Source organism: Pelodiscus sinensis, chromosome 12, assembly GCF_052426305.1.
Source record: "Pelodiscus sinensis isolate ZL-2025 chromosome 12, ASM5242630v1, whole genome shotgun sequence".
Lineage (NCBI taxonomy): Eukaryota > Metazoa > Chordata > Testudines > Trionychidae > Pelodiscus > Pelodiscus sinensis.
The window spans coordinates 49,637,252-49,650,978 of record NC_143063.1 but is presented as its reverse complement, the minus strand read 5'-3'; the positions used below and the strand labels follow the sequence as shown (position 1 = coordinate 49,650,978).

Here is a 13,727-nt window from a genome sequence, read left to right as displayed (position 1 = left end):
CACGCTACAGCAGGCTTTCAGTGAGTTTCCAGATGCAATTAATGCTGTTGCTTCAAAGCCCTTTGAGTTTTGGGATTTGCCTCCCTAAGATGGCCATCCCAAGACAACCGTGCAAGGTTCTCTCCCAGGAAGGACCGAGTGGGAGGCATCTCTGATGCGGATTCAGGGATCCTGAGATGAGGCAGCTATGCCCTGTGGGTGCTTTATACACCATAGAGTTCTTATAGTAGATGCACAGGATTTTCCTGCCTCTCGGCCTAGATCAAGGACAGTAAGAACAGAGCAGGGAAAACCAGCACCAGGGAGCTCCACAATAGATGGCAACTCGCACTAATTTCCCAGGAAGGGCTGCACAGCAAGAATGTTCAAATACCAGGGCTGGGGTCTGCATGGTACCAAGTTCCCCCTCCCGCCTGTGCTGAGCCCTGCGGAGAGGGAGACCTCCCAGACTTCGGTGCCCTCATGGAATACATTGCAGTTTAATTATGACTGGAGCATAGGCACCTGGGTTTGACCAATGTGGCCTAAATTCCTACTCAGTGACCTGCCCTGATCCCCCCCTGCACCCAGCGCCTGTCACGTTGACTTGGCAGCTCCAGAGAGGTCTCTTCTTGGCAGCCAGCAGGAGGTGCTGCTCCTGGCAGGGTGTGTATGAGGGATGGACTTGGGGGACACAATGGGACGCCTTGGAATGGCAAGCATGAATGGGACTCACAGGCCAGGAACCCCGGAGATCTAGCCCATCAGAGAGCAGGGGACAGAGCACATCCAGCAAATGCACGGCTCATCCCAGCCAGGGCAGTGTACCCGTGGGGGATATGAGTGGAGGTGGTGGATGTGAAAGGCTGCCCCGCCTGGGAGCTTCCCAGGTGCTTGGATTATGTGAGGACGTGTTGGGGTTCCTCCGATCCTGCAGTCCCATAGCAGCAAGAACAGACCCACCAGCCGGTAGAATAGAGAGGGGTTTATTGCTTCTCCCGGATACAGCACAGATGCGATGTGTCTACAGGAGTCTGGGCCAGGATGCCTCAGCCCCCTTAAGATGGGGTCTCAGGGCCCCTAGATTCCAACCCCCTTCTTAGACTGGTTCCTTCATGATTCCAGCCCCAGACTGACCCTTCCCTCAACCCTCACTTCCTAGTTCCCTTGGTGCCCTCAACCGGTCAGACCGGTCAGGTCTTAGGCAGCCCACCTGCTGGGCAGTGCTCCGGACACTGGCCACTAGGGGTCACCCACAGCCCAAGCATAGTGACCAGCAAGGTACTGACACTGCGTCACAGATTTACTAATCAGAGCTCATGGGATGGCATCACTGAGGCTCATGCAATAGCGGGGCCAGCAAGGTGTACACCCAGGGCCCCCAGCAGCTCTGCTGTCTCTGATGCCCTAGTCTCCACCCCAGCAAAGCTCCATGGGGACCACTGATGGAGGCATGCCAGTTAGGGACCCCTGAACCCCCCAGCCGGTGAGCAAGCCAGGTGCAATCTGCTTTCCCTTGCTTCCCCAGACGGCTCGGCGGGCCCTTCTGGCGAGGGGCTTGGCTGGACAGATGACACAGCTGGCGACTCCAGTACAGCTGTGCTGCTGTTGCTGGGGTGCTTCGGATGTCACCCGAAGGGGGCTTTCTGTCAGGGCAGTTAATCTGCCCACCGCAGGCAGGTTTTCAGCAGAACCCTGCTTCCTGCAGGCCTAGCGGCACCTCCCTGGGGGTGGGTCAGGCCGGCCTAACCATCGCACAGAGCACATGCCTGTTCACACCCTGGGCCGCGGGGCTAAGTTGATCTGATTTTGAGGTGTGGACTGGGCCTCAGAAACAGCCCCCCCCCACTGCTCAGCCTAAGCTCCCTTCCGGGCACTCCTCCCTCCCCTCCTACCGACCTCTCCTCAGTAGGCACCGGTCTGTGCCGCCCGGGCACCCTGCCTGCCACGACCCTGCTGCTGGCTCCGGAGCCTGTATGCAGCAACAGCATCTTCCTTTGCTCGGGGCTCCATGTCACATCACCCCGATCCTTTCCCCTTGGAGCCACAGCCACTAGCCCTCCCAGGTCCCACCCGCCACCCTGTTCTGCAGGGCCCTGTCCCCAGCAACGGGGCCCACCCTTGCATATTTGGTCCTGCTGGGGATTAGGGATATAATAGTGTAGTTTTTTAGCAGGCTGCCCAGCAGCCCAGCTCAGTCCTGGTTTGTGCCAGGTCCAGGACCTCCCCCTATGGCAGCTCTGCATTTAAAGCATGTTAGGAGCCAGGCGGGCTGGCAGCCTGCTTCAGTTCTGGCTCGCACCATGTCTGGGCGCTCAGACCCCCACCCCAGGCAGGGGCTGCTGCCACCCCATGCTGCTGCCTCTGTATCAGAGGCAGCAGCGTGGAGCAGCAGGCAGTTGGTCCATGAAGGGAGCTGGTTTTTAAACTGGCTCTCCTCGCGGACCAGCTCCCACCTGGAACCCCACGCTGCTGTCTCAGAGGGGCAGCAGCGCGGAGTGGCAGGGGGCTCCTCAGGAGTGGGGCTGGAGCGCACTGGCTGCCGGCCTGCCCCCGGGGACTATAGAATAGTCAAGTAACCGATCAGAATTCATGAGGTTACTCGACTATTCAATTAACTAAAATGTAACATCCCTGCTGGGGATGGGTGAACACACGTGGCCCCCGCTGCACCAGGGGCTCCAGACTCCGCATTGTGAGCCGGGCAAAGGAGTCTGCTGACTCAAGGCCCAGCCCCCCGCAGCATTGGGGATCCCGCTGGTGCTCCAGCCCCCCACCTCCTGGACAGGCTGGAGCACACAATCTCCTAGCCTGTGCCCCCCAGGGGGGAATGAGGGGAGAGTCTCTCTCCTCAGTCGGGGCCCCCTCAGTGAGGTTTTGTTTTGTGTCTCCCTTCTGTGGGCCCCCGACTGATTTTTCTGTGGGGCAGCAGCCCCTGCCCCAGGACCACACTGGTGGACCACACCAAACCAGAGGGCGTGGGGGGGGGGCTCTCCCATTACCATCAGCCCCCCCGTGGGGAGGTGGGAGCAAGAAGGGGCGTTGGGGGGCCGTATGGACCCCACCGGCGCGTCCTTCACCCCTGGAAGTGCGGACTCCCCCGCCTCTCCACGGCCAAGGTAGAGCCCGGCCCGGCTGTCAGCAGCGCAGAGCGGGGGGAGCCAGCCGCGGGGAGGGGGAGAAAGGCGCCCGCTGCACCTGTCCTCGCCGCTCCCCCGCCCGCTGCCGCCCCCCGCTGCGGCCCCGCCCCGCTCCGCGGCGGGCTGAGTGGCGCTGCAGCGCCGGCTGGGCAGCGGGGCTCGGCGGGGCCATGCGGGCCGGCGCGGGCGCAGCGCTGCGGGGACGCGGAGGCTCGGCCTGACGCCGCCCGGGCTCCCGGCCGGATGGAGGCTCCCGGCGGAGCGGGGACCGCAGGTAGGTGGCGGCTCCCGGCTGGGGCCCCCGCTCCAGGGAAAGTTGGGGCAGCGCCCCCCGCCCCGGCGCCTCCTTCGGCCCCCGGCTGCTGCTGGGCGCGCCCGGACTGGTTCGCCCCGCGCCCATCACCGGCGACGGGAGGGACCCGCGGCCCGGGCAGGTGCAGCGCCGCAGGGAGCCGCCCCCGGTCCCGGAGCCCGGCCCTGCAGCGGCGCCGGGGCGGGGGGCCAGGCTGCCGGTGTCCCCGGGGGCGCTAGAGGCACAGGCCGGGGCTGGCTCCGCAGCGCTGCGCGGGGCCCAGACGGGAGCGCCCGGCCCAGGCGGCGCAGCCAGACGTGGGAGTGGCCCAAGGCAGCGCTAAGAGGGGGCGGGGGGCGCCTGATGCGGGGCAGGGGCATCGGTGGAGCGGCTGTGTGCAGTGCGAGGGGTGTATGCAGTAATGGTGTGCAGGGGGGTGTGCCGTGCCGTGCCTGGGTGTGTGGAGTGGGGTGTTTCCGTGTGTGTGTGTAGTGGTTGTGTGCAGTGCCTGGGTGTGCAGTGCGAGGGGTGTATGCAGTAATGGTGTGCAGGGGGGTGTGGTGTGCCGTGCCGGGGTGTGTGGAGTGGGGTGTTTCCGTGTGTGTGTGTGTAGTGCCTGGGTGTGCAGTTTGAGGGGTGTTTCTGTGTGTAGTGGTTGTGTGCAGTTGGGGCAGGGTCTCTGGGGTGTGCAGTTCGAGGGGTGTTTGGAGTGGGGTGTTTCTGTGTGTAGTGGTTGTGTGCAGTTGGGGCAGGGTCTCTGGGGTGTGCAGTGCCTGGGTGTGCAGTTCGAGGGGTGTTTCTGTGTGTGCATTGGGGGTGTGGTGCCTGGGGTGTGCTGTGGCTGGGTGTGCTGTGGCTGGGTGTTTCCGTGTCTGTAGTGGTTGTGTGCAGTGGGGGCGTGCTCTGGCTGGGTGGAGTGGAGGGTGGGGTGTTTCGGGGGGGGTGGAGTGGCTGAGTACAGTGGGGGTGTGCATGCGTGGCGTGGGGTGGTGGCTGTGTGCAGCGCAGTGCAGCGGGGGTGGGGTGTGCATGTGTGTGTTCAGGCACTGGGTGGGGATGTGGTGGGGTGGTTTGCAGAAGGCCGGTGCTGGGGGGTGGAGGGCCTGGTCCACAGCTCTGTTTAGCGCCTGTGCATCCTTTGCACGCCGCTGTGTGGGGGAGGGGGCGCCTGTGCTGGGTGTTACTTACCAGGGTTTTGGGGCCCCAGCATGCCCCAAGCTTTTCCCTTCTGCGTCTAGAACGAGGCTGGCCAGAGCCATAGGGGCGCAGTGGGGCCTGGTGGGCCCCACCGGGAGTCCCAGGGGCTGCCTGGCGTGGCCACAGGGCACCAGCCCCCATTGCAGTTTAACATGAGTCAGCACAGGAGCCGGGTCAGCGGGGAGAGCGCACCGGGCCAGCCTCAGGCTGTGAGCAGCTCTCCTGGGAGGGGCGTGCGCCTGCAGCCCCAGAGAACAGAACAAAGCCGGGGCAGCTAACGAGCTAGCAGGGCTGGGAGACGGGGACAGGCCCCTGCAGACAGTGTGATAGCTGGAGCCAAGTGCCAATTAAACAGGCTCCTTCCTGTATGCCCGGCCTCCCTCCGAATGCAGCTGGCTGAGTCTCTTGTGGCTGAACGCACCAGGTTGCAGGGCAGCAGCATAACGAGATGCTAATGAGGCTCCCGACAGTAGCTGCAGCAGGGGGGATGGGGACAGCAGGGTGGGGCCTTGACCTCAGGGGCTGTGGCAACAAGCCCCCCTTCCCGCCCCCGAGAGCGCTCACAGCCAAGAGCGCACCCCTGGATGTGGGGTCACTGGCACGGCCCAGCTCTGCCTTCCCCCGGCCTGCTCCCCAGTGACCCTCTCTTGCTCACCCTGCTGGTTCTGAATTGATTTCCAAGGCTCCCCCTTTGCCTGATATTTCCGAAGGGGGCACCCAGCATCTTTCTCCATGGCTGCAGAGACCCGATTCCTGCAGCAGGAGCTAGCAGACCCCTCCCCCCCTCGCAGCAGGGGCAGCTAGAGAAGAGGTGCCCCCCAGCAGTGGGAGCAGCCAGGCCTGGGGAGGGGGCATTCCCCAGCTCTGTATGGGCCCTGGTTAGGGCACCCAGCCCGTGCCCTGGGGGGCCTGGGCAGCCTGGCTGCTGCAGCATGCATATGAAGGCACTCTCGGGCTAGCTTGGCTCCCACATGCTCCCCACCAGGCCCTAGTGCTGTGACACCGCTATGGCCAGCCTGGCCCTCGCCAGAGCACACTGCCCCGGAGCCAAAAGCCACTCGGACCAGCAGCTACAGCACGCCGCGTTGCAACCCCAGGGCTCAGGCCCGCGGCAGGAAAACCCAGCCAGCGTTAGTCACCCAGCGAGCAGCCCCCCGCCACGCAGTGCAAATGGGGCTCGTGGCCGATTTGCTGCAGGGTGATGGATGGCCAAGGCCGGGCACGGGGGTGTCCTGCTTGTCACGCCCTCAAACGCCCGATCTAGCGCTGCAGCCACCAGGCACCTCCGTCTGGGGGGCCTGGGGCTTGCTGGCCATGTGCTGGAGCCATGTGGGCTGGCAGCCATCCCCAGGCCCTGCTGGGGAGTCCTACGCAGCAACAGCTTCTCTCTCCGCAGCGAGATCAGTCTGCCTGCAAACTCCCCTCCCCCGGCTTTCCCACTGCCGGGCCCCCGGGTGCCCAGTCTCCTTTTCAGTAGGGCCTGGGAACAGCACCAGCCCTCCCCCTCCGCATGCTCTGCCCAGCAGGTGCCCTGCCCACGGTGCCCATGTCCCCTCCTGAGAGCAGCACAGGCCGTGATGCTGTTTCCAGCAGAGCCTTTCCCTAGCCTCCCCTGGGGGGCCTCTGCCCAGCTGACTTCCTGCTTCTCCATCTCGCATGCTCAGGAGATGCACTGGCGGGGCCGACAAAGCCGCAGCTCCTCCCTGGGGCAGCCTGGCAGCGCGGCTGCCGCCTGCCTCACAGGCTTGCCCGGGGAAAGCGCCAGCCGGGCAGGGAGCACGGTGTCTGGCTCCGACCCTCACGCCCTGGTCGTGCCCCGCCTCCAGCAAAGGGCCTGCCCGCCACAGGCACCGCTGTTTGCATGGACACAAAGGGTCCCTGTGCAGGGCAGGGCGTGCGGAGCGGCAGCGGGCACACAGCGGCTGGCTGGTACCAGCCCCCATCCCCACTGGGTCCCGCGCCGACAGGCCCCTCCCCGGGCCAGGCCATGGGTCTCAGCGGGTCTTGTGCGGTACCTGGAACCGGCCTTTCACCCCCGACCCTTGCAGGATGGAGCTGAGTGCGGCGGTCTGCCCGGCGTGGGGATGAGGACGGAGACCGGAGCCGCCCTGGGCTGCCTCCTCGCCCAGCCCTGTCCTTTCAAAGTGGCTTTCGTCAGCGTGGGCCATGGGCCCGCTGGGGCTGCATTGCCAGGGCACCGGGGGAGGGGATTGGCCAGGGGGGAGCTGCCCCGGGCAAGCAGCTGTAGGAAGGGGCCCAGAGCGAAGCCCTGTGCCTGCAGAGGGAGAGCCCTGCCGGTGGCCATGACACCCACCTGGGGCACTGGGTAGGCCAAGGCGCCTCAGGCTCCATGCCTCTACCCTGCAGGGGCTGTGAGGCCCACCCAAGCCATCTCATGGCTGCGGGGCACTTGTGGCATAGGCTGGAAGCGAGCCAGCCCCCCAGCTCTCCTGCGCGGGGGAGGTGCACCCCTGCTCCCGGGGGTCCTAGAGGCAGGAGTGCACTGGGGCAGCCTGCTTGTAAGTCACGCAGGGACGGGGGCTGCCCTGGGCAGAGGGCACAGAACTCGGTCTCACGCCGCCGGCGCTTGGTGCTTCTAGAGCGGGTGAAGGAGGCCCAGACCCTGGAGCGAGCCGCAGGCATCCCAGTTCATGGGCCGCTGGAGGAGCCTCCCAGCCCCCCCGCCGAGGAGCAAGGTGGGATCCCCATCCCCAGCTCGGGCCTGCTGCAGGTGGCCGAACGGAGACGTGAGTACAGGGCAGCATGTGCCCCCGTCACAGCAGTGCAGCCAGCCCAGCCCTCCCCAGCCTGCCTGGGGCTCCTTCCCCCAGCCCCACCCAGCCAGGGGCCTGCCCAGCCACAGGATCCTGCCCCCAGCCCAGAAGGGGGCAGTAACACAGCAGGACTCACGGCCACAGGCGCCTCCTGCTGGATGCTCTGGGAACTAGCAGTTCAGTGCTGGAGCACCCCTTTTCTGCTGGGGTCTCGCCCGGTGTTACCTGCTTATGCTGAGCCGCTGCGTATTAGGACCCACGGCCCTCCCCCACCATGGTGTCCTCCCCTCTGGGCACTGCCCTGCTCCAGGGTCCTCCCCCTCCAGGAACCCCCCAATCCCCACCTTGCCTCAGTGACCCACTGCCAGGCTTCAACTTGCCCAGGGGTGGGGAACCTAAGGTGCAGCCCTCAGCTTGCCTGGATCTGGCCCCTGAGGCTCAGGGCTCCCGCTCAGCATTGTTCTGTGTTTCTCACTTGTGTGCAGCCCCGACTGACTTTTCTGTGGGTCCATGGCCCCCAGCCCAGAAAAGGCCCCCCCATATAGCCCCTTACCTGTGGGACAATCTGCAGCTGAACTAGCCACTCAGCATTGGCAAGGGGGTGCAGACCTCGGGCCTTTGCCTATCCTGACTACATCCCTTGGTACCCTCAGGCCCTGCAGCCTGGGAGCTCGCCTGGCCAGAGCACCCCAGCTCCTCCTGCCTTTCTCCAGCCCTGCTCTAGGTCAGGAAGCCTCTGGTAGCCAGGTCCCTCCTATTCCCCAGCAAGAGGGAGTTTGTTGCTCCCCCAGCCCCTATTTATACTGCCTTGAGCTGGGCCCTAATTGGCTGGATCAGCTGCATCTGCTGGCTCCACCACTTCTGCCCTCTCCTGGGCTGGGTTTTAACCCTTAAAGGGCCAGTGTGGGGCAGACGCCCTGACACGGGGCCTGACGGTGTCTGGTCAGATCTACTGACCGGCCCCCAAGGTCCGGTTACTGCGGGTGAGGGAGGCACCGAGTCTGTGCAGATCCCAGCCCTGGCTCTCTGCAAGTGAGGACCACAGCCCCTGCCCAGGCCCACTGGGGGCGGGGGGGGGGATGGGGGAGGTGTGTGTGGAGTGAATGGGGGCGGGGCTCCAGAGTGGGCGGGGCATCCAGTAAAAGGGCGGGGCCTGGAGGTTCCGGATTTTATATATTACAGAGTTGGCAACCCTAGACCCAGCCCAGCCAGCGTCCTGCTCCCCCCAGCCCGAGCCACGAGCCGGCCTCCTACCCTTAAGAACAGTCAGACCAAAGGCCCATCTAGCCCGGTGTCCTGTCTGCCGACTGGCCGGTGCCACGTGACCCAGGAGAGTGAACAGGGCCCCAAGCCAAGGAGGGTGTCTCAGTTCCAGGGGCTCATTCCCCCCGGCAGACTGGGGGGCAGCTTCTCCAGCGGTGGCCGCGGGGGTCTGCCGTGGGGCAGCAGGGGGAGTGGGACGGGGATTCGGAGCCGGCCCCGAATCTCTGCGCTGTCACCTCTGCTCCTAGAGCCCCTGAGCAGCGTGTCCTCCCTGGAGGTGCACTTCGACCTGCTGGACCTGACCGAGCTGGACATGTCGGACCAGGAGCTCGCTGAGGTCTTTGCCGACTCCGACGACGAGAACGTAGCCAGCGAGTCCCCTGCCGGTGAGTGTGCCCGGCCCGGCCTGCCCCACGCACACAGGACACCCCCACCCCCCTCTGCCTGGCCCTCCCAGCTGGGGGGCCAAGGCAGCGCGTAGCGAGCTCAGTATCTAAACACAGCAGGGCGCTATTAACGGCCCAGGCCTGCCCAGCTAGGGCGGCCCCCCCGGCTGGTTCCCGCAGACCGCATGGGCTCAGCACATCCTGCCTGGGGTCCGTGCGCCCCTCGAACTCAGGGGCCGCTGGGGTAAGTGGCAGGGGGGCAGGGGCAGCCCTTTCCTCGTCTGTCCCTCTGGTTTCTGGAGCAAGGCCTTGCAGACACACTCGGCCTGGCTCTCAGTCCCTCCCCCGCGTGGGCCAGGGCCTGCGACCATGCAGCCGGGCTCCGAAGCCTGCGTTCCCAGCCACAGCGCGGGAAATGCACCCGCTCTGCTGCATCTGGGGAAACCGACACGGCTGGGCAGGGCGTCTCCACGGGGCATCGGTGCTGCAGGGCAGGTTGTCTGGGTAACTCGCAGAGGCCTTGGGCGGCCGCAGCACCCCAGGGCCCCTGGGCAGGGGCGCGGCCGTAGCTGGGGGGGAGTGTGGGGCCGGGCGAGCAGAGGGGGCGTGTGCACTCCTACAGCGGAGGGCTGGGGGTTGCACCGTGGGGCCTGCCATGCCCCAGCTTGCTGTTGTGTGTGCCGTTCCCTGGCTCCCCCTCACCCCCATTTCAGAGCTGCTTCCCCTTTCGGGGCCCGAGGGGAGGCGCTTGGGTTTCAGTTCAGTCCAGGGGCCCCATGGCAGCTGTGCGGTGCCGGCGGGAGGCAGAGCACGGGGGGTCCCGGCTGCAGCCAGGGATAATTGCTGCACCGTCCCCCGAGCGCCGGGCAGGAAGGGGTCTGCGCTGTGCTCTGTTGCTCAGGCCTAGCACGGAGCCCTTGGAGAACACGGGCTGCCCCGGAGGCTCCCACCTGTTCGGCAGCCCAGCACCCCATCCGCCCCAGGCGCCTGCTCCGCCAGTCGGGGTCTCGGTGCCGGGGAGGAGAGCGCGTGGAAACAGCAGCTGCCGCCTGGCGAAGCAGATGGAACCAATATGTAAATCAGCCCCTTCAGCATCGTTAGTGGGAACACGTGCCCTGAATTAATTAGCAGGACTCCCCTGCGCTCTGTCGGGAGCTGGCTGGGGCTCCCTGCTGCAGCTTTGTTCCTGCCACGGAGCACGTGGCCCGTGCTCCCGGCCTGGGCACCGGGCTTGCGGAAACGCACTTCAGACGGCACCAAGTTCACGCGCTCGTGCCCTGAAAGGCAGACGGTGCACGTGCCAGGCCAGGTGCCCCCGCACGTGGGCACACAGAGCGGAGCCTGCTGTTTGTCAGGCATCCTGGCCGGCAGGGGCCGTGCTGCGCCCTCGGTGCAAAGCAAGGGGCGCATTGTGCCCATGGGGATGCTTTAGTTCCCAGGCAGACCCAGGCCTGGGAGGCACCAGGGTGGGATTCTCATCCCAGCTCTGCTCTGTCGCGGTGTGTAAATCCCTCCTTTCTCCGTGAAAGGGGGCGCACGCTCCGTAAGAACGGCCAGGCTGGGTCATGCCAAAGGTCCATTCCCCCAGTGTCCCGTCTGCCCACAGTGGCCAGTGCCAGGGCCCCAGAGGGTGTGAACAGAGCAGGGAATCATCAAGTCATGCATTTCCTGTCACCTATTCCCAGCCTCTGACAACCGGAGGCCAGGGGACACCATCCCTGCCCACCCTGGCTAGTAGCCATTGACGGACCCAACCGCCAAGAATTGATGAAGCTCTTCTTCTAACCCGAGTAAAGCTGTGGCGGGGAGTTCCGCAGGTTGACTGTGCACTGTGTGACGAGCAAGGCCCCGGCCAGCGCCGTCTGAGAGCTCGTCTGAGAGCTCGGTGTTTTTACATGTCCCGCCCCCAATCGCTAGGCCTGCCTCCTGCGTACCAGAAGGGCTCCCGCGCCAGCTGAGTGTCTGTCTCCCTCCCAGGTCTGCACCCGCACCCCATCCCTCGGGCCGGGTACCTGCGCTCCCCCTCCTGGACGAGGACCAAGGCCGAGCAGGGGCGGGAGAAGAAACACCTCAGTGACTCGGAGCTGCAAGTGGGCATCGTGGACACTTTCCTCACGGTGGAGCGGCCCCAGGAGGAGAACTAGGGGGCTGGGCGGTGGGGGGGGCACACCGGGGCTGTTGGCTCTTGCACTGCCCCCAGCTGCCAGACTGTTGGTGATCTTAACAGAGCCCCCCGCCTAGAGAGACGTGCCCCTCTGCTGGCTCCACGTAGCGCAGTGCTCCCCGGCAGCGGGGGGGCAATGTGGGGGGCAGGGGAAGGGTACACCAGCACACTGGTTTAGCACTTTTTTAACCCCTTCCTGGCTCAGTTCAGCACAAGCTCTGGCCGCGGCCGTGAAGGGTTTGTACTGAGCAGGCTCAGCGCCAGGCGGGCTGCCCGGAAGGGAGACGCAGGGTCTGGAGAAGACCCTCCTGCAGCAGGCAGAGCTGGGGGGGAGGAAGCCCCCTTTCGCCCCCAGGGCAGGGGGAAGCAACAGCAGAGGACCCGAGGGCAAACAGCCAGGCTAGTTCTTCCCCAGGGAGCGGCCAGCCCCGCGGATCCAGCCAGCGCCTTCTATAAGCACATTTGTCCACCCCCCGAGGCCTGGCCCCTGGCGGCTCCGGCGCTGGCAGAAGAGCGGTGCCGACGGAGTCGGTGTTGGCACCAGGCTAACCGTTCGCCCAGGGACTCTGCAGGGCTCGGGGCGGCGCTGGCTGCGAGGCACCACGGGTCTGAATGACAACGGCCGCTTTGCCCAAGCGCTGCTCCCAGCACGCCCGGCTCCGGCTCTGGCACGGCGTGGCGGCCGCACTGGGCCCTGGGAGCCCCCTGGGACAGACCTTTCTGCTGGGCAGGAGAGCTGGCCCATGGGCCCCCAGGGCCAGACCTGCTGGAGGGCCCCGGGGCGAGGCCGATCCTTTCCCTGCCCTCCCCAGCAGCTTGGTGCTAAGGCGCAGGGCGGGCGGGAGCAGCCAGGCTGCGCTCACACTGCCATGTCTGGTCAGCAGCCGGGGCTAAGGACTCAAACCTCAGCCACTGCCCCTGGCCCCTGCCCCGCTGGAGTCTGACCGAACCCAACTTCTGCCCCCTCCCCGGGGTGGGTTTAGCCTGCTGCACGCCCCCTGACCCCATCGTGCTAACCCGGCCGGGCTAGGTGTGTGCTGCTGGGCACCCCTCCAGCCCCGGGGCAGGCTAGTCTCCGTCTCCTCCCGAGCACCAAATAACGCCAAGGTTGCCTCAGCGCCACCGCAATGGAGTTACACAGCCGGGGGGGGGACGTCTCCTGCTCCTTCCACCCTCCCTCGGTCAACCCAGTGCATCCGCATTTTCTGCCACTAGAGAAAAAACTGCCTCCTGCTTCACTGAGCATGGGGGGGGGGGTACTGCCTGCCCAGGGGCTGTGTGTGCAGCCGGGGCAGCTCTGTGCCTGCGACAGGGCTGCCTGCTTGCTTCGGACACTGGCCCCGTCAGCACCCCGGGCTGCAGGCTGGACCGCCCGGCTCGCCAGAGGGACGCGACAAGGCAGCGGCTCCTCGCCCCACCAGTGAGGCCAAGTGGCCAGCACAAGCCAGGCCCTGCAGCTCCCAGCAGGGCAAGGGGTGACCAGTAACAGTGCGGGGGGGCCAGCCCCTGGAGGGTTTCAGACAGCCCCTGGTGGTGGGATCAGAGCCTGCTCCGGGTTGGCAAACGGCTCCTTTCTGCTGGCTTCTGGGACCCGTCTGCCCTGAAACCAGCCCAGCTCCAAGGGGGCCAGCAGGCCACACGGGGGGGCTGGCCTGCTTCCGATGGGCACGTTGCTCCAGCCAGCGGCCAAGCTAGCACTTGAGCTGATAGGCGCCACCAGGGGCTTGGGCAGCAGCGTCTGCACTGGAGTCCCTGCGTCAGAGCCGGGGGGTTGGGCTGTGGGTAGTGTTCAGGGCTGGATGTTGCTACTCCAGCAGCCCATGGGGTTGCTCTTGCTGGGTGCAGGGGGGTTGTGAGGGGCAGGAGCTGGCCAAACACCCCGTGTGGAGCTGCCTGGCCCCAGAGCAGGCAGGTTGCGATGCCAGCACAGCCTGGGCTCCAGTGGGTTGAACCCTGCCGTGCGGCGGTTACCGGCGTGCCAGGCCTGTGAACTCACCCCGTCAGCTGCCGAGCCGGCCCACCCGTGTCCTGTGATTTCCAGTGGTTGTGTAGCAGCTGTCTGTACTGTTAAACATCTCTGCCCTGCCGGCGCGTGGTTTCCTTGGCCCCACCCCGCGGCGGTAGCAGGGGGGCGCTCATGGACAGGTGATCAGGAGGACAGCAGCTGGGCCATGCTCCTGCCCAAGGTGGAAGGGATGCGGCCTGGCAGGCCTGGCTTTCAGAAAGCTCAGCCGCAGGCTGGTCTGCAGCCCCCTTCCTCCAGGGCCAGCGCTGAACGTGTGGGACCAGTGGGGGTAAACGCTGGCCTGGGCTTGTGTGGGGCTTCCAGCCTCACCCACCAAGCAGGTCCAAAGGGGCAGTCCCCCCCCCAGGGCTGATGGGCCTGTGAGCCCTCTGCATGGGCTGGTGGAGCCAGGCCCTTCCCCACACCCAGGCACGCTCCCCTGCTGCAGGAGGGATCCAGTGCAGGGCGGAGCACAGGCCAGCAGGTGGGCATGTGCTGGGCAGGCCGTGGTAGTCCAGTCCTGCCAG

At 65.9% G+C, this 13,727-nt stretch overlaps 1 protein-coding gene across 1 annotated transcript; it reads left to right on the top strand.

Annotated features, from left to right (window-relative positions):
- Positions 1-3,209: 3,209 nt before the first annotated feature.
- Positions 3,210-13,281, top strand: DBNDD1 (dysbindin domain containing 1). The gene is made up of 4 exons (XM_075939803.2): positions 3,210-3,393; positions 7,209-7,355; positions 8,894-9,031; positions 11,009-13,281. Exons 1-4 carry the CDS (start codon positions 3,363-3,365, stop codon positions 11,173-11,175), a joined length of 483 nt encoding a protein of 160 aa, XP_075795918.2. The 5' UTR covers positions 3,210-3,362; the 3' UTR covers positions 11,176-13,281.
- The last annotated feature ends 446 nt before the right edge of the window (positions 13,282-13,727 follow it).